We start from the raw sequence: 19134 nt of genomic DNA on the forward strand, positions 1-19134 counted from the left end.
AGCCAGCCCAGAGCCGCACGCGGGACCAGGGGGAAAGGGCAAGCGGAAGCGACGAGGCGCTTCCCGGCCCAACCAGGGGGGAGAGGCGCGGGGAGAACCCGCCTCCCACCAGGGCCGTGCAGCCAATCCGCGCTGCCCGTCGTGGCTGCGCGCGGTGCGCGGCTGCTGCCATTTTGTGGGAGGGCGCTGGCGAAGGGCAGAACGCGGCGGCGGCGGCCTCGGCGGCGGAGGTACCTGGGGCACCCCTGGGGCCTGCAGGGTCGGGGAGCCACGGCCCCCGCCGCACCCCCCCCCGCAGGGCTGCGCCGCCGGGCGGGAGAGCGGCTGTCGCTCGGGGTGCCCGCGACCTTCAGCCCTGTGTCCCTTCGTCGCTGTGTCCCTTCTCCCGGCCTGAGGCTAGGGAGCGCCGGGGTCGCGGCTGTCTGCGCCGGCGGGCTGGGGCTGGGGCTGGGGCTGGGGCTGGGGCGAGCGCGGTAGCTGGTGGCGGCCGGTGTCAGGGCAGCTGGCGGGTTGGGCCGCGTCTGGCAGGGGCTCCGGGCTTTTTCGAAAAAGGAAACTTGTGTTGTGATGTCTGGGCTCTGGGCCGTCCTTGGAAGGTCGCAGTGACCCTTCTCCAGGCTTTTGCATCAGTCAGGCATAAGATGAGCTTGGCTTTCCAAGTCATTCACGGCAAATGTTATGGGAGTTTGTTCTGTTAAGATTTTTATCTATTACATGGTCAATTCGGGTACAGTCACACTTACCTGATTATATACCAGAGATACAGCACTGGATTGGATTTGCGTAAGAGCTATGTTTATGAATGTAGCACCTGCTGTAGTAGTTTCTTGTATCACTCTTCTGGGGTACTGGTGGCCACAGCAGCTGCCTGATTTGGTAGGTAACTGTATGGTGTTGTGTGCTTCTTTTTGGGATGAGTTACAAGATAAACAACCAGTGTTTATCCTAAACATAAAACCCTCTTAAGCATAAGAAACATATACCTCTAACCATTAAAAAGAAAACTCTTTTGCTGTAGGGGTGATCAAACATTGGAACAGGTTCCCCAGAACAGTGTGGAGTCTTAATCTCTGAAGATATTAAAAACCTGAATGGATGTGTTCCTGAGCAACCTGCTTTGTGCAAGTTGGGGTTGGAGTATGCAATCTCCAGAGTGCCAACCTCAACCATTCAGTGAATCTGCAATTATGCTACTGTAGCCATGTAGCTTTTGTGTTAATGAACTTCTTACAGTAGATCTGAAACTCTGGCCCACACACAGACAAAACATAGAAGTGTGCCCTCCTGTACTTAGTGTTTTTGTTGTTCCTGGGAAAGTACTTTTGAGGCTTTGTAGCTGGCTCAAATAACTGATCTAGCTGAAAAATAATGGGAAAAAAAAAAAAGTATTTTTATCTAGATCCGTGAATACTAGGGTGGGCAAGTAAGATGCAATAGAAATGTGCAACTGGGAGCAGGGCAGTTCTTGTTAATAACACTTGCATTCAAATATGGTGTAAAAGTTGAAGCATTTTGAATCACAAAAGAAAGTAGCGTTCTAGTCTGAATCTTGTCACTAAGTTTTTGAGTATGTAATTGAAGCTGCTTCTTAGCTGAACTGATGAAGATTTATCTTAATTAGGTATTACAAATTCCTGAACAATTGGTATAAATTTGCCAGTGTTGAATGGTTGTGTAGGCAGGACTGGCAGGTCTCTATAGGTACTTTGAGGAATTTTTCCTTTTACAATCCTGACTTCCCCCCTCCCCCCCCATGTTTAAACTTGGTTGAATGAACTCTGAAAATCATAAATGTTCTTCCCTTCAGAACCCCTCATTTGCTTATCTGCTCGTGTCACCTCTTTTGTCCCTTAAGATACAGTGCTCTGAATGTGCCTGTCCCTTGTGCATATCCACTGTCTGTTGAATGTCCTGAAAGCAGATTTAATAGCTGATAGTGAAATTACTAAATCTAGTGTAGAGATGAGTTTGATTTTTCTGTTGATCCTGTCCAGCTGAGTTGAAATGAATTAACTCTCCTGCATTGCTTGTTAGGACAAGCAGCCATGGCTGGACATGACTCGGGATCTCAACACCAGTTCACTGGATTTCAGAAGTACTTCAATTCCTACACCATCACAGGCAGGAGAAATGTATGTATTATTTATATAAACTTTTGTAGTCTAGTATAATGGTGTGCTCTGGGTTTTAGACTGAAACTAAACTTAACTTTTATGTTTTCCAGTATGTAATAGCAACATATGCAAGTGTTGCAATGCTCATCTTGTATTTCAAGCTTAGACCTAAAAAGAAAACTCCTGCTGTGGCAGATAAGTAAATGGTAAGTGGATGGTGTTCTTCCAGGACCAAAACACTTCAATGCCAGCCCAGGAAGAAAGAGTGCCAAAGCACAATTTGCTAATAATACAATGTAATTAGAGAGAGAGAGAGAGAAACACAGGCATGCAAACTTCGTATTTATCATTTTAAACCTTGACTAAGCTATAGCATCAGCTTATTTGGGGGCATTCTGAATGAAGAAGGTTGTTAAAGGGGGATGCAGAAAATACAGGGTACCAGTATTCTTTCTGTTCTGACATAGTAAGTGGGACTAGGTACAGCATGCAGGGAGGAAGAGTAAGCAAGAAAGGAGGAATGGAAGGATGTTGCATCGAGCTTTGCCTACAATTATTAGGTGCCTCTCATCTGACCTTTTCCTGTAAAATAGGGATACCTGTTGCCCTGTAGGTTATTGAAATAGTAATAAAGTAGTACTTGTGGACTTACTTCTTAGCTGTATTATAGAATTCCAAGCAGAGATTAATGCAGTCTGTTAAAACCTTACTTTGAACACAGTAAAGGAGCATCATACAATGGAACAATGTATGTTGCAGTTGTATCCAATTATGCAAGACCCATATAGAAGTGATTGGACTTGTTCTTGTATAGCAACAATGAAGTGTTGCAAAATTGTAGTCACTTTCAAATACAGAATTTCCACTGAAATGGCATTTTGAAAAAACCTATGGGCTGTCCTCATAGTCTACAAAAAGGGGTAGAAACCAATAATCTTGAGCATCGTTGTGTGTTAAAGGAACATCAGTCATTTCTTCCTGGGTGTGCTGAAATTTGCCTGCTTTTAACTAAAATTGTTTGGGCCTGGGGAAGGGGGATGCTTAGTTACTAGTAGTAACACTGTGCAAGACTTGTTATGTTTGATCTTTCTTCTCTCAGCAGGTTGCTGGAGTGTTTGAACCTCCAATCCGTGTCAACATAATGCAAGCTCATGACCTGTTGTGACTAATAAAATATAAATAATTATTTGGTTTTTGGGAAATATGAAATGGTGCAAAAAAAAAGCATAAATGTGGCATTTTGCTTTTTTTTCCCCTCTGTCAAAAATAGTTATTTGTCATGGAGATGGAGTAGCTGATTCCTGTCTCTACTATCTTAACTAAACTCTTCTGCTGTTATAAAACATCCTGAAGTGTCCTGAGCATTGGTAGTAACCTAGGAAGGACCTCAGCAGCATGACGATAATACCAGCCCAGATCTTACAGCTGATCAAAGCATCTCTACACTTCTCTGTCATAGTGGATAACAGTAAGCCACTTGCATGGTTTGCAGTTACCTCGTTGCTCCCATTTTTTTGCATTCCAAGCTAGCAGCTTACATAGAAAAAGTGACTTCACTACTGTTAATACAATGCAGATTACAACCTCTGCCTCCGTTGTCTGTGTTTTGCATAGAAAACCTCCTAAACTAGACTGATCAAATTATGGTATTTGAGCTTTTCCTGTTACTGGCCTCCCTTGCAGAGGTAACTGCCAGAAAGGAAATGGCTTACTTTGCTGATGTTAAGCTCTCATAACTGCATGTTCATAAACAGTGGCTTTAGTTCAGTGCTTATTTTTCTTGGACATAGTCTCCTAGTAAATTAGGTGTTCCTACCACAATTGGATATATGCAGCCCCCTCCCTGCCCAATACTAAAACTTGTCTGTTGTCCTCCACAGTGTCCTTCTATATCAACTAAAACTCAGTACCTTCCTTAGCTGTAATATTAGTGCTGATGTATGATTGATTGTATAGCATCCTGCTTCTTGGAAGGGTGCCAGCATCAGGGGTTGAACCTGGGACTTCTGAGGCTAAAGCATGCAAACATACTTCCCCAACTGAAGGCAGCAGGAGCTAGGCACTGTTGCTGGAAAAAAGGGGAAGAGAAATTGTCTTCCTGCTTTCACTTCAGTTCATGTATTAAAGCTGTTTGTACATGCTAGGACCTCATGGCCTCTGCTGTATCCAACTTTCCAGATGAATAATGGTTGCTCTAACAGTGTAATAGATCTAATTAGCTAGAACCCTTCACCTACCTTTTGAATGATAATTACATGAAATGGCCAGTCATCAACTATTCCTGAATTACTTTCTCTTAGCAGAGTGTTCACAGTTACAAGCACAGCTCTTGCTTCCACTGCAGCCATAATGGAAGAAATTACATTTGTGTAACATACAGACACAAACTATGTTGGTTTAGTATTTATTATAATATCAAAAGTATAAAACTGTACAAAATACAAAGGCAGAATGTGGCAGTGTTTTCTTTAAGCTGTCAAAACTGTACATGCTTTGTGTTAGGTTTGATTCACCATAATTGTACTTAAATCCAGCTGGTCATATTGAGAGCTAGAAAATTTCCTTGAAGTACCATTATGCAAAAAAAAAAAAATCCATAAAAATTTAATCTCTTTTTCTTTAAAGAAAATTTCCAGGTGAGCTTCCTAATGAATTTTCCACCCTTTATTTTGATATATAATGTCTGTAATATACCTTTACTCCAAGAGTTAGATGCAGAGAAGGGATGAGAGGGGAGGTAGTTATCCATTTACTTTACCTTAGAAATGTCAAGTCTTGATTTTATTTTCACTAAAGAGCTAGCAGATTGTTCAAGTGTCAAAGCCCTTACTAGAAAGTAATGAGGAACACAAAACAGATTTCCCTACATATAGCTTGTAAGATAAAAAAAAAAGGGACAAAAACCCCAAAACCATATCAAACTGGGCCCGTCTTTTGGTTGTGGTGTTTTCTGTTCAAAGACCCAGATAGAAGTTACACTTCCCAGTGTTTTGCATGTTTTATTCTTCCTTAGAAATAAAGCACTGAGCTTTATTGGTTGTCCAGGAGGACTTACTAGTGTACAATGTTTTTGTGGGTGGACATTGTCATTTCAGCAGGCAAGCTGGCCTCTCAGAAGCAAACTGGTAATACACTTTTACTCTGCAATAATGTTTCAATTTATTGGCTAGTTTTACATTTGATATATTAAACCTTATGCTGAAAGGTTTTTTAGGTTCTCTTAGATCTAATACAACATAAAAGGGTTTAAGTCCACTTTTTAAATAATGGATATTTCAGTTGCACCTTAGTCCTCTTTTTTTCCTATACAATGAAGTACGAAAGTAAATAAAGTTCACATTGCACTTCTGGTTGGTTCTCACACAGCATTGGCTACCTATGAGAACAGACTAACAAGATCTGTGTTTCCAATACCTTGGAACAGCACAGAAGTTTGAAATCTTTTCAGGACTTGGTACTTGGATGGATAAAACCCACATACGTAACTTTGTGGCAGTTCCCCACAAGCCTCTGCCTGTAGGACCTACTCTTTCAATGCCCTGTTTGTTGCTGTGATATTCTCACCATACCTGTTGTCCAGCCCAGGTTATAGTGAATTAAACTACATTCTTCTTTTGTGAAACTAAACAGTTTTTGCTTGTGTTTGAGATCGATGAAACATTTGCTAACCATAATTTAAGTGCTTTAAAAAAAAAAGTCATTTGAGAACACATACTAAGGCTGATAACTTTCCACAAGTTTCAGCAGAGCTCAATACCATCTCCGAGAGGAGACAGCCATTTTCATACTAGGTTTTTTTTTTTTTTTTAAATTAAAAGCACCATGAACAATTCCTTCTTTTACAGCCACGATGTCTTGTCAATCTCCAGCATTTTCAAACTGTGGATAAATATGAAACAGCAGAACTGAAAAACACTGCTTGCATTAGTTTACATAGTTCTGTTTTTCCTGTGACTAGTGGGATCCACCTTACAAGACATTCCTCCTTGTCTCACATCATGAGGTCACTATTGCAATGACTTGGCACAGTCAGTCTTGGAGCCTCCTGATTTATTGTGAACTGTAGGCTCCTGCAGCCAGCAGCAAGTTCCTGCGTGTAAAATGGAGGTGTACAACTGGGGTTGATTTGGTCATGTATGTACCTAGTAACAAGTCCTGTGAGTTTTCCGGCAAGTTTATATGTCCAGTGGCTGTAGTGAAGTCATCGGTTTCTAAATCTTCAAATGCCTTCACAGCATCCCACAGACGAACTGTGTTATCCATTGAACCTTAAAATAAAACAACAGTTTAAAGTCTTTTGTTATTAAAAAAGGCGTATAAAAAAGTTACTGGGGAGCAAGTTAACAGAAATTAAAGCTCAAAAGCAGGTTTGCTCATAACTGACTTATGCCCTCATCCTGCAAGGAAACAAGCCTCTAACATAATGAATGTGGAAGTTGCCAGGATTTCAGCCTTCCTGTAATCTAACCTGGATGGCCTGGGGATGAAGCACAAAGAAAATGACTCTCTCAAAACACTTGGGTTTGATTGTATCACCTAGCACTCTAAAAGCAGGACCATCCTGTGGGTTAGATGCCACTTTCAGGAAATGTTTACAATTCAAAGTCACAGAATTACAGTTTCTTTGTTTGATACAGGGAAGATAGCAGAATTCAGTACGCCCAGTGGCCTGTGCTTTCACTGGTGTTGGTAGATAAATTGAAGTAACCACCAAGCAGGCTGGATCAAACCTGTACCCTGTCTGTTAGTTTTCTCTCCTGCAGTAGTGGCTCACTGAGGATTCTCACTACACTGCATTTAGGAACATACTACTAAATAAATCTAGAATATTCCTAGCCTGCTTTCATGAGGAAATTACTCTGATGTAATTATGATGTCTATCCATCGTTTCTTCTGTCAGTAACTTGAACTTGTTGGCTATTTTTAACCAGCTGACAGAACTGAACAAGTTTCATATTCATTAAATTCCTATGCATTTTCAGAAAACAGTTCACTAAATGTGGAGAGACAAAACTTCATGCCTCCATGAAGGGAAAACTGGCAAAGGAGCTCTGCTGTATTAGACACCAGAGCATCCATGTGGATAGGCAGGAAAAACAAGCAGGCTTCACAAGTTCTGCAGTTCATAGACCTGATTGCCAGTATTACACACACACTCCTATATCAAAAACCTACTAAGAAATAGTAAGCGTGTGGATAACTCATCTTCCTTTCTATCCCTTCCTCCCTCTTTAGTCCTGCTGCATGCCCCACCCTCACTCCAACATCCTGCACCTCTCTAGTCCAGCCACTTCTTGTCTGCCCTACAGCTATTTCTAACTTCAGATTCCACTGCCAACACAGTACACAGATCCCAACCTTCACTATTCTCTAACTGCATAACACCTTTCCTTCAGTCCCTGGAAGAATGAGGGATCATACTGCACAGTCCAGTGAAGTATTTGCCTGGTTCTGTTTGAAGTTGCTGCTTTCGCTAAACCAGTGGTTCTATTCAGTCTTCCTCAATTTAAGGAACCAATTATATTATTCCTCTTCAGACTTACAGAACACAAAGGACACTTCACTGTTTCCAGTGAATTTTACCTGATGCTAAAATCTCCCCATCTCTACTGAATCTAAGCGCATAGATAGTGTCAGTGTGCCCTTTCAGTTCGCCGACCATCAAGCCATGTCCAATATCCCACAGCAGAACTCTTCCATCTGTTGCTCCAGTAGCCAGGAATCGTCCATTAGGAGAAAATGCCAATGAATGAATTGGTCCCTAAAACAGACATTTGGGGGGGACCAAACAAGTTAATTAAGTCTAGTCACATTCAGTTAAGTCATATTCGTTCTGAATGTTACTCTTCAGAATCTCATTACAGAAATAAAATCACTTTCATACAGTGAGTGATATGCCTTTACCTTATGTCCAGTGAATATTCTTACACAATTCCCATTCAAAACATCCCAGAGCCGTATAGTCCTGTCTGCCGAGCCTGTGGCAATATAGTTGGAGTTTGGATGAAATCGTGTACATGTCACATCAGCAAGATGGCCAGCAAATATCCGTAAAGGCTGGTAGTGATCCGTTGCCCACAGACTGAAAATAAAAGCTCTGTTAATAAAAGAACTCAAAGGAAGTTTAGTATCTGTACCTGTTGGAGCAGGTCCAGAGAAGGCCACGAAAATGATCGGAGGGATGGAACAGCTCTCCCCTGAGGCCAGGCTGAGAGATTTGGGGTTGTTCAGCCTGGAGGAGGCTTCAGGGAGACCTTATTGTGACCTTTCAAGTACTTAAAGCGGGTTTGTAAGAAAGATGGGGACAAACTTCTTTGCAGGGTCTGTTGTGATAGGACAAGGGGTTTTAAACAAAGGGAGGATAGGACAATGGTTTTAAACTAAAAGAGGGTAGATTTAGACTAGATATGAAGAGGAAATTTTTTACAACGAGCGTGGTGAAACACTGGAACTGGTTGCCCAGAGAGGTGGTAGATGCCCCATCCCTGGCAACATTCAAGGTCAGGTTGGACAGGGCTCTGAGCAACATGATCTAGTTGAAGATGCCTCTGCTCCTTGCAAGGCAGTTGGACTAGATCACCTTTAAAGGTCCCTTTCAAATCAAATTATTGTATGATCTGTTGCACAACGAGGAATAAAAGGAAATAATTACGCAGTGGTTTCTTACTGGTCAGTTTATTGAATTAGCAGGAACTATTTTGGAAAAGTATACTTTTCAGAAGGGAGAAATAAAGAATATTCTGTCAAGCTGTTAAACAACTGGAAAAGAATACTTCTAATCAGATGGTCACATACGAGGACACCATCTTTTTAGTGTTCAGATAATCTGACGTGTGTTGGAAAGGAAAAAAAAACTGTATTAAAACATTTGTTCAGTATTTTAATCATCATGAAATAAAGTTTATTTCCAGTAACAGGACAGGCTAGAGTATATCAGCTAATCACTTTCAGGGTTAACCCACCACAAACTGACCCAGACAAGTAAAAAACCCATCCAGTTTCTTACCGAGCCACTCTGTCGTGTCCGCCTGACACAAAGTAATAACCATAAGGAGAGAATTGTGTATCCCATACTGGATAGTTGTGTCCTTTATATCCCACCAAACACGTGAATGTTTGGAGACTCCACAATCTGACAGTGCCATCCTCAGAACAGGACAACAAATAGTTCCTGTCTCAGGAGAAAGTATAGCATATTACATATCAAACTTATACACAGACTGTACAACCATTGTACAAACACTGCAAGATGTCTATGGTAAGTAAAACTGCCTACTGAATGGCACCTATTTAGCATTCCACATATAAATCAACATTTTGGCAGAGTAAGCAACAATAACCAATTCAAGCAGAATCCAGTCCTGGGACATTATGGAAAAAAAAAAAAAAAAAAAAAAAAAAAAGACTTGATGTCAATGTGTAATTCTGATAACATTTATAGCAATACTGATAAAAAAATAAACAAAACACACACACACACAAAAAAACAACAACCAAACCACAAAAAAAACCCAAAACAAATAAACCAAACCAAACCAACAACAAAAAAAAAACACCCACAGAGCTGGTCTTTACTCAGGAATTCCAGTTATATGAAAAAATTATTAGTAAACTGCTATGCTATATTACTTGAAAAAAAATTTAATATAACTCTAAACAAAATTTCAGGATTCCCTGAAAATAATTCATATCATGTTCACATTCTCAATTCGTAATTATAGACTCTATATTCAGGTTCCACACAAAGTTTACTTCTCAGCTGTGTTTCTGGGATGGTTGTTTCCTGACTAGACAAATGCAAAAGCAAAACTTTAGACACTGAAACCTCCTTTCTACTGTCCAGAGTCTCATAATTACATAATGGTTTTAAATCTCTTATTTTAAAGGTACTACTCCATATATTTTGAAAATAAAGTCTCAATAGAATACGAGAAACTTGAAGTGCAGTAATATGCTACTCAGTCTAGTTTTATGTTTTGCAATACTGTAAGTGAAATCAATCCTACAGTATTTTTCTTCTCTACAATTCCATTAGTTAAAACCCAGCTTAAACTACAGTTTGCAAAAAAGATTGTCTATTTTGCCATCTAACTCCTGAACCTCAAAAAGGGTTCTGGCATCCTCAGCTCCAGATGATTTCAGTAATAGCTGACAGTGTCCAACACCCTGGGCATAATACACTTACACTCGCACACAGTTTCTTATAAGCTGCATAAACAAGAATTGCGTTAACCTTCTGGAAAAAGCTGCATTAAAACCAGGTTTGCATTCAGTAGCATATAATTAAAACTCAAGACAAGCAAACTAGTTAACTTGTAAACTTATTTTACCTATCAGGACTGAAGCTGGTGCCATAGACAGGTCCACTGTGACCATATAAAATCTTCAACTCACTTGCTGTTTTCTCATCCATGATCCTCTCCAAGACATCATCTGATTCCTTGTCGATTAGACTGAGGTCTGCAATATTTCAAAGTTCATGTATCATAATAACCATCAGAAGTTCAAGATAAATGCCATGAAAAGGAAAACAAATAATATTCTCTCTAAAAGAGGGAAGTATGATGTGAACATGACAAAGTAGCTGGGAATTGTAAGTTCAAAATACACAGTGGCATTTAAAGTATTTTTTTTACCATCGTAAAAGGTGAAAATAATGCTTTACATAAATAATCACTCTCTCTTAAGTCTTCACCGAGCTAAAATAAATGAACCCTGACGTTATTTTTCATACATATATTGTTTTTCCTCCAAACACAAAAACACCTTCTTGAAAGAGATGCCAAATTTTCACGCCTTTTCCCAGGAAGTTAGTATGCCACCAACACACTTTACAGATAGGTTTTGACAGCTGCACACTACGCACAACTTAAAATAACTTCTAGTCTGTAGGCTACTGTTTGCTGAACATCATGACCACATCACAGTTACATATCAAGATTAAGAAACGTTTGCATCATATCTAGCTTCAACCACAACACACTGTTACATAAACAGCAGAATTAAAGAAGCCTGGTTTCCATGATTTTGCATAGGTGTTGAGTTACAGGACATTCTCTTCCAACCTTCTCAGAGTTCCCTCCTATAATTTCCCCCAGGGCACCTCCAGTGTCTTCCCTAGATGACTTAAACCCAACTGCCTACTACACCCTGTAGTTATCATCCAGTTGAGCAGCAAGATGGCTAGTTCCGTGCTCCATGCACTGGCCACCTCACAGCAGATGTATACAACCAGATCTCTCATTCTTTTAAAAATATTTCTGATGGTAGTATGTAAGATGTGATCATACATCTGTGCACATATCGTTTCTTCAGTGAAAGCATCTAACTGCTGAAGACAGCTCTCCTGCCTGACATCTTTCTCCGTTCATGTGAAACACAGCTGTCACAAGTAATGCATGCTCATATTAAGTGTTATTGTCTTAATTACCTGCTGCTGTTTTCACACTACGTAGCTTTTTCGGAGTTACAGACCACACTCTGACAGTAGAGTCAGCAAAGCCTCCTACAATCATGCTAGAATCATCTGTAATGTCCACTGCAGTCAGACCCTACACACAAAATATCCATTGTTTATGTCTTTCATGATGCATTTCAAATATTACAAAATCCTAAGTACTAATAAGAAAATTAATTTTACTTATATACAAGAATAAGAAGGAATTATTCTAGGATAGACATAAACACACATAAATACCTGCATCGTTAAAAATAAAGCTATATGAATGAAGCACGGTCAATAGTGAACAAAGCAATACTGGTTTTGAGTCTTTTGGTGCAAAATGTCTACTGCGTTCTGTAGAAAAGTTAGGGTCCCACAGGAAAAGTGAAAGAAAGCATTATGGCAAAATCAGAGCAAAATCAAAGAACGTGGAAATTATATAGTTTTAAGAAGTCTTTAAAGAGAATTTTGAACATTTTGGAACATAAACTTTCCAACTTTTATACCAAATACTCCAATAACCTTCGCCAACACTGTTAAGTCTTCTTTCTTTATTAAGAGTGATTTTCCATATTACCCAAACTCTTCTTTTACCAACCTGGTAAGCATTAAGAAATGTGTAGAAACAGATGGAGGGCAGACACTCCGGTCCAAGACGCACACGCCTTGCAGCTTCCTTCATATTCATTACTTTATCCAGCTTGTCAGAGTCTTTCAGTTCAGGCAGAGGAATTCTACAAGCAGCACACATTTTTACGAACTAAAAGCACCTTCCCTATTGTTAATCTAAACAAAAAAAGCAAAACCTTTGCATGCAGCCCTACACCTCAATATTCAAATACAAAACAAGACTTAGAAAAAAAATAAAGACCATGTAGAAGATTAACTGATGAGAAAAAGAGCCAGTAGCTTTAAGAATTTCAGACAGACAGTGGAACGAGCTAAATAACTGAGTATGACCTGAAAAAATCAGTGGGTAACTGAGTAATATTTTATCAAGGGAAATCTAGATTGTCTTGAAGGGCAAAGACAGAAGGTTATATGCTAAGCTTTCCATTACCTCATGTTTAGTCTTATGGCTAAAGCTGTGTACAGCCAAAATGCTAAAAATGTCATGTGAATAGCGATGCAGATTTGGCATGACAAGACTGGATTTAACAAGACTTCTCTACACATTGTTCCCCTGGTACCTGTTTTGGGGAGGAGCATTAGGGTCTTGTTTTTTACTTTTTGACCCTACACTATCTTTTTTAGGTTTTTTCTTCTTTGGCTTTCCTTCCTCATTTTCTCCTTCTTCATCTTCATCATCCAAAGGCACATCGAACTCTGGTTCTTTCAATAAGCCAAAGAAAACCTGCAAGCCAATAAAACACACATGAAACAAAACAGTAATTGCTGTTCTTACTGAAAACTCATGTTTTTAATGGAAATTTTTCAACATAATAGTCCAAGCAATAAAACTGCCCCTTCAAAACTCCTACGACTAATACTACTGCATACATTACTGATTAGCCCATAACAAATGTAGTACATGCCCTGCTGTTTTACCCAGCAACTGATCTGGACAGCTCTTTTCAAGTTCTTGCACCATCTCTTGGCACTTCCTTAAAGCAGAATCTCTACAGCTTACGTTATTTATCTGTATAGTACTGTCATACTACACCGTCAAGATCTATACAAACAGCCCTTGCAGTAACAACTGGCAGTAAACAAGAATGACATCTGTTGTACAAAAGAGGAAGCCAAATAGCCAGGTATCCATTTTAAAACCAGAGTAACTAACGAGTTAGTTTACGTTTAGTTCAATGGGCTGAATACAAGGTTATTTCTCAAAGGGGTTCAACAGTTTTTTCTACCACAGTGACACATTTTGATCTCTGTACTCCGGCCCACAACTATTCGTGCAGTTCTCTTCCTTTGTTCTGTTCGTGCTGTCTTTTAAGATCTCAAGTGACAATTGTCAGTCTATACTAAAGTACCTCCCTGAAAAACTAGGGAGAATTGTTGTTCAATTATAAAAATGCAACAATCTTTGCCTCTTACCTTTGCTTTATTAGCCTCTCGTTTTGCCTCCCCAGCCAAGCTTCCAACCATGGCATCTATCTGTTGTTTACTGCGAGGCATTCCATCAAAGATATCAATGTAAAGATGTTCCTGAACAATGTTCCAGATCTGATTGTTCTGCTTTTCCTGAAGATGCCTCTTCAAGAGTTGGTAAGAGTCACGGGAAATACGCAGCACAAACTTGCTCGTTCGGAAATCCAGCATGGTCTCGTTACCCTTCATATGTTCTTTTTTGGTTAAGCTAGATAATACACGCAGGTCATCCTGGTAATAGCACTCCTGATCCCCGTGAAATCTATTGAAACAATTTAAAATATGATAAAAGATTAATGACAAAAACATTATCTCCTAAGTGCACGCTTATTTACATTACTTTAACATGAAACAATTATGTAAGGACATTTTGGAAGCTACTGACCACATATGGGATTATTTTTCTGCTGAAATAAATTTATTTCTAGCGAAGATACACCAGTAACTTACTACATACAGTAAGAGCATTCAACAGTGAAAAAAAACAAGATGAACAGAACACACAAATGGAACCTCACAGAATTTCATTCACCCAAAGGGTTCTCACCTGAAGTAAATAGTTACACTAACATGTTTACTTACAGAAATGAAATCCTGATTTGTGGTATCATGAAGTACAGGGCATTTTTTTATTATGCAAGACTACTTGGATGTATTTATATCTGATTCATTATATGAATGTGCACATTTCCCAGTATATGTTTCTCACTCTCTACTTGCATTATCTAATAGCTAACATACATCTAGAGTTTTCCATGTTACAAAGAACATGTCAAACCATGTTACAAAATAGTTGTTGCAGGGAACATTTTAACTATATGCAGAATCATTTTCACTGACCATATTGCAGGGAGACAAAGTTATCCTTTTGGATTGAAATATTTCATAATTGGTCTGAATCCAGAAAACAAATTTAAATGAATTTTTTGCTCAAGTGATAAAGAAGTGAAACATAGTAAAAGCACAGAAAATTACAGATTAGCTATAAGTTAATTCCTTTAATCTCATTTGAAGAATTTCAATATACATGCTATGACACTAGCAAATGCTTATGGCATACATTACTTTGGCATCTCAGTGTGATTTTCCAGTGCTAAAAAAAGGCCCCACAATCTTTCCCTAAAGAAGCAGCATCTCTTTGCTGATACTTTCAGAGCAAGGACCCATCAGCTCACCATAAAGATTGTTCAAAATATGCTCACGGACAGCTCAAAAGCACGTCTTTCTAACATGGGAGATTGGAAAAAGATTCACAAACAGCTGCTGTAAGCCAAGGCACCATTAGTCAGATGCCAACTCTCTCTGACATTAGAAGAAAAGTAAAATGTACATACGTACACAAACCTATGCTACTACAGCTTACGGATTTAATCAAAGTAGCAAACACAAATTAATGCAAATGCACAAATTAAATTACCTTTCAAAAAAAGACTTCGCTTCACTCTCATGTTGATTGTAGACCAATTCCAAGTACATGTGCACAAAGAGAGGATAAAACAGCTGAGACAATTCCGCTCGATGGCAGTCCAGAGAACACTCAATGAAGTGTTTTAATCCACTGTAGTATTCCTCGTACAGCGTTGGGTCCCCCTGTTGATTGTAGGCAGACAATACTGCACTCACATCTGGCTGATCTTCCACAACAACGCCTCCTCCAACTGCAAAAGCATTAGCATATAACAAGAGAAGAGCTTGTAAGGCAGCTAGAAAGAGCTAGTAAATATACAGTGGCTAACTACTCCACTGGTAAGGTGAGGTGCTGTGAGCAAAACATGACACTGAGTCTTGTGCTTGTTCAGTACCAAGTTTAAACAATACAAGTGAGAGGATGGTAACACATTATAGTCCATGAGTCAATTCTCCTAGAATCTTCTGCCATTTTTTGTGCTGTCCCCGCCAACAGTTGCCCATAAGGTATTTAACACAGTGACTAGTTCAGCTAAGATAAGTGTAGAGGAAGAAGACGCTAACATCACCAAAATGTTATTTTTACTGCTAAGGCTAGAAACTCTTAGATGAGGAGTAGAATCTTTATAAACCTGTACGATATACCCACTATAATTATTCTGCTTCCAGTAAACAAGCAAATTAAGTTCATCAAGTGAACAATTCACCAAGACCTCTACACAACCATTACAAGGCAGTGACTTTTTGTTGCGTGCTAACATTCCGAGAGTTCTGTTACCATAGCAGTTATTAAACAATTTGTTTTGTCTCCTATATAAAAACAACCGTTATCATGTGGTAGCAGAACAAGCTGACTTTATGCTATACATTCACTGGATCTCAGACATATCAGTTCCTGAAATTTCGTATTATTCTGTAAAGCTGCCCCACAGAACACCTTGATTAAAAATACTTCGAATGAAATTATCAAAAGGACATCTCAAGCACCCAGCAAGTTGATCCAGAAATATATAAGGCCTCTTCTACAAGTATCCTATGGCTCATTCTTCAAAGTACAGCCAGGTACATCAGGCTTCTGTTCTCATCCCTGCAGCCACATCTTGGACCATCCCCTCTGACTACAAAGGAAACCTTCCAGCTATGCTGTCAGTCCAGACAGGGCACAAAGACAAGGGGAAGCACCTCTCGCTTTGGCAGTGCTTCTTGCAAATACGACAGATACCCTATTCTTGGTCCCTTGCTCTGGGTAGGGGGGCACCCCCAGGAGATCGCGATCTCTTCCCAAGTTGTAGGGGGGAATGACACACCCAGGGGTCCCCCAGAAGGCCGGGGTAGCCTGTCACCTCCCGTCCCAGGGAGGGCCACCCCAACGGAGGCACGACCTGACACCAACCCTTGTGCCCCCGTGGCTGTGAGAGGCACAAGGACCCCCCCAGTCCCCAGGGGTGTCGCGGGGAGGGGGCAGCGACCTCGCAGTCCCCTTGCGGGTCCCACCTTTTCCCGGCGGTACGGCGGCGACCGCCACCACCCCGGGGCTGGAAGACGCGACAGTGGCAACGCTGCCTCCTATCGCGATGGCGGCAGCAGCGGTGACCCGGCTGAGCAGAGCCTCGCCGCCGCTGGAGTCCGCATCGCCGCCCGAGGCTCCCAAAAGCCCGGCGCCGGCGGGGCTGAGGGCAGCAGCACCGAGGTCATCGCCGAGCAGGCGGGCTTCGCGGCGCAGGATCTCCTCGGACTCGCGGAGGTTGCTGCGCCGCAGGAACTGCAACACGGCCACGAGAGTCTGCCGGTCCAGCGCCGCCGGGGAGGCGGCCGGGCCCGGCGCCGCGGGCTTAGGGGGCACCGCTTCCCCTCCGCTCCCCACTGCCTCCCCCTCCGCCGCCGCGGCCGGGGGAGCAGCGGGAGCGGCGGCGGCGGCGACTGGAGGAGCAGCAGGAGGCTGCGGCGGCGTCCCCGCCTCAGGGTCTGGCTTCACCGCCACCACCTCCGCCGGCTCCTCAGGTATAGCCGCCATCTTGCGCCACCCTCCATTCACCGGCAGCGGGCGACCGCCGCCAGGCGCGGCCGCTCTTGCGACAGTCAGGGCAGAGGACGGGTACTGCAGCCGCGGCCCACCTAGGCACTCGCGGCTTCGTTTTGCGATGCTGCCAGTAGCGCTTTACGGCAGCGAGAGCGGTTTTGGGGCGGCTGCTGCGCTGTGGGCGTCCTGGCGCTAAATAAATGTAATTTTGGGTAGTGACTGTGGGGGTATGAATCACGGTGCTCAGCAGTGCTTGTGGGCGTATGCAAAAATCTTTGTTCAGAAATTGATTCATTTGGTGTTAATAAGACGTTACCGGCGCGCCCTTCCTGGAGTAGACCAAGGATGGCTGTGGGATTGCGTGCCTTTACGCGCCTCGCGCTGAATTAAATTTAGTAACGGCAGGGTCACTTGGTTTTCCAGGTATTCCTAATAATGCTTTTTTCGTTCGTGCTTGTCAAATACAAATTCGTTGATACTACAGAATTAAAACCATTTTTGAATTAAAGCGTCTTCTGATCGCCGAGCTCTCGTGATAAACTAAACGTTTGCCTGTGCTTTATTATCGAGTCAGTTCTTAGCAGAAGGAGCGACGCGTGTAAAGAAAACTGAGAGAATCAAGCTATCGGCTATAAAAATTACTGGCCGGTTGAGGATAAGCGCATGCGCAGTGGCGCACCTCGTCCGTTAAAACTACATTTCCCAGCGCGCCCCGTGCAGTTGCAGCGCATGCGCCGGGGGAGGGGCGGTCCGCACGGGCTGCCTGTCGCTCCTGCTGTCCCCCGCGGGTGGCCGACGGGCGGTCCCGCGGCTGCCCTGGTCCCTGCCCCCCACCCCGAGCCATGGACACGGAGGGGGACGTCGGCTCTGTGGTCTCGGGGCTGTCGGGCGGGGATGGAGCAGGCGCGGGCCCGGCCGATGAGGACCAGGAGATGGAGGGGGCCCCTAGCTGTTCGGGCTCGCGCTCCCTCCCCTTCGAGTTCGAGCGGAGCCGCTCCGAGTCCAGCGGCGACGAGGACGACGACGAAGATGACGAGGAAGAGGAGATGGAGGAAGAAGAGCTCGAAGGAGACCCCGGGGCTCGCTTCGGGATGGACGACGGGGAGCTCGACTCGGACGACGACCGGGAGGTGAGGGCGGGGAAGCGCTCCGCGAGGCGAGGGCACGCACCGGCCGCCACCGGAGCGGCGGCTGCGCTGCGCGTCGGGCCCCGCTCCCGGCGTGCCCCGCGCCGCCCGGCGGGGCGCGTGCGGGGGGCGGGGGGGAGAGGGGTGCGTGCGCGTTTCTCGGCGCCGCGATGGCGGAGGGAACGGGCTGCCTGGGGCGGGCCCCGGTCGGGGCGGATCGGTGGCGGGACGGGCGGCCTACCCCGCGGCGGGGAGGCGCGAAGCGCAGCGTGTTCGGTCGAGGTACGGCATCCGCAGCAGCCAGCGAGTTTCAGACGGGTCCTGTAAGCAGCGGACGTCAACTTACGTGCTTCTTGGGGTTTCTGAAAAGTTCCAGGTCCGAATCTGGACACCTGCTTAGGCAGCGTGAGCTGTATGGTAGTTGGCTTTTTATTACTACCCACGTTCGTTTTTATCCGTCTCATATAAACGAAGCCCTCACAAACTCTTGGCGTAGCTGCGAGGGCGGTAAACAGCGGCCTGTGAGCGAAAAGAATGGTGTCATTGAGGGAAAGAAAGCCCCTTTGTGTTTGAGACTAGAGGAAGTGGAACATAACAATCTAACGTGTTACCTTTTTCAGACTGATCTCAGATGATTGCTACAAAATAAATTCTTTCTTTTTTGAAACGGGAGACTTCCAACAGGAAAAATGTTGTGAAACTACTTGTATGTGTTCCTGATAGATGTGCTTCATAACCGGAATTCAGAGCAGTGAGATTTCAGTCTTTGCTTTAATACATATCTGTATAATCCCTGTGTGTAGAAACAAGAGACAGCACTAGTTATATATCTTGATTGGGGGCCCCAACGCACTTGCTGAGCATTTTCAAATAAATATATTATTTGCTACCAGTATCTACTTCAGGCTTGCTGATTATTTGATATTC

The 19134-nt window shown here is 42.9% G+C and overlaps 3 protein-coding genes across 12 annotated transcripts in view; 2 read left to right on the forward strand and 1 right to left on the reverse strand.

Moving 5' to 3' along the window:
• The first annotated feature begins 102 nt into the window (after positions 1-102).
• On the forward strand, positions 103-3300 carry ATP5MK (ATP synthase membrane subunit k). 4 transcript variants are annotated; one of them, XM_042790625.1, is made up of 5 exons: positions 182-230; positions 734-783; positions 2035-2132; positions 2225-2320; positions 3214-3300. In XM_042790625.1, the coding sequence occupies exons 3-4, from the start codon at positions 2046-2048 to the stop codon at positions 2315-2317; spliced, it is 180 nt and encodes a 59-aa protein (XP_042646559.1). In that variant the 5' UTR covers positions 182-230; positions 734-783; positions 2035-2045; the 3' UTR covers positions 2318-2320; positions 3214-3300. The 4 variants fall into 4 exon arrangements, with proteins under 4 accessions (XP_042646548.1, XP_042646577.1, XP_042646559.1 ...); XM_042790614.1 differs by lacking the exon at positions 734-783 and having other exon boundaries at positions 103-230; XM_042790643.1 differs by lacking the exon at positions 734-783 and having other exon boundaries at positions 103-230; positions 3217-3300.
• A 1204-nt stretch (positions 3301-4504) lies between these two features.
• TAF5 (TATA-box binding protein associated factor 5) lies at positions 4505-17169 on the reverse strand. Its single transcript, XM_032988613.2, has 11 exons — positions 16555-17169; positions 15071-15311; positions 13600-13915; positions 12747-12910; positions 12155-12290; positions 11545-11665; positions 10445-10574; positions 9121-9285; positions 8019-8196; positions 7698-7875; positions 4505-6382 (listed from the first exon to the last, which is right to left on the reverse strand). The coding sequence occupies exons 1-11, from the start codon at positions 17072-17074 to the stop codon at positions 6165-6167; spliced, it is 2367 nt and encodes a 788-aa protein (XP_032844504.2). The 5' UTR covers positions 17075-17169; the 3' UTR covers positions 4505-6164.
• Positions 17170-17815: 646 nt separating this feature from the next.
• PCGF6 (polycomb group ring finger 6) overlaps positions 17816-19134 on the forward strand; it is a 41257-nt gene continuing 39938 nt past the window's right edge. For all 7 annotated transcript variants that reach the window (XR_006165129.1, XM_042790587.1, XM_042790580.1 and 4 more), the window contains exon 1: positions 17816-18210. Coding sequence is in view for 6 of the 7 variants with exons in the window: in XM_042790587.1 (XP_042646521.1) it covers positions 17923-18210 (288 nt within the window). In the remaining variant the exon portion in view is untranslated. The remainder of the gene's footprint in view (positions 18211-19134) is intronic.

The sequence above is a fragment of the Tyto alba genome, unplaced genomic scaffold (assembly GCF_018691265.1).
Source record: "Tyto alba isolate M040663 unplaced genomic scaffold, T.alba_DEE_v4.0 Super-Scaffold_1, whole genome shotgun sequence".
NCBI lineage: Eukaryota > Metazoa > Chordata > Aves > Strigiformes > Tytonidae > Tyto > Tyto alba.

Bases quoted from the DNA above. Each gene is read 5' to 3' on its own strand.
- ATP5MK (XM_042790614.1), top strand. From the start codon at position 2,046: ATGGCTGGACATGACTCGGGATCTCAACACCAGTTCACTGGATTTCAG. The intron at 2,133-2,224 runs GTATGTATTATT...TATGTTTTCCAG, and splicing joins CCATCACAGGCAGGAGAAAT to TATGTAATAGCAACATATGC.
- TAF5 (XM_032988613.2), bottom strand. From the start codon at position 17,074: ATGGCGGCTATACCTGAGGAGCCGGCGGAGGTGGTGGCGGTGAAGCCA. The intron at 15,312-16,554 runs GTGGGACCCGCA...ATGCTTTTGCAG, and splicing joins CGCCGTACCGCCGGGAAAAG to TTGGAGGAGGCGTTGTTGTG. The intron at 9,286-10,444 runs GTAAAATAAGTT...CTCCTGAGACAG, and splicing joins ACCAGCTTCAGTCCTGATAG to GAACTATTTGTTGTCCTGTT.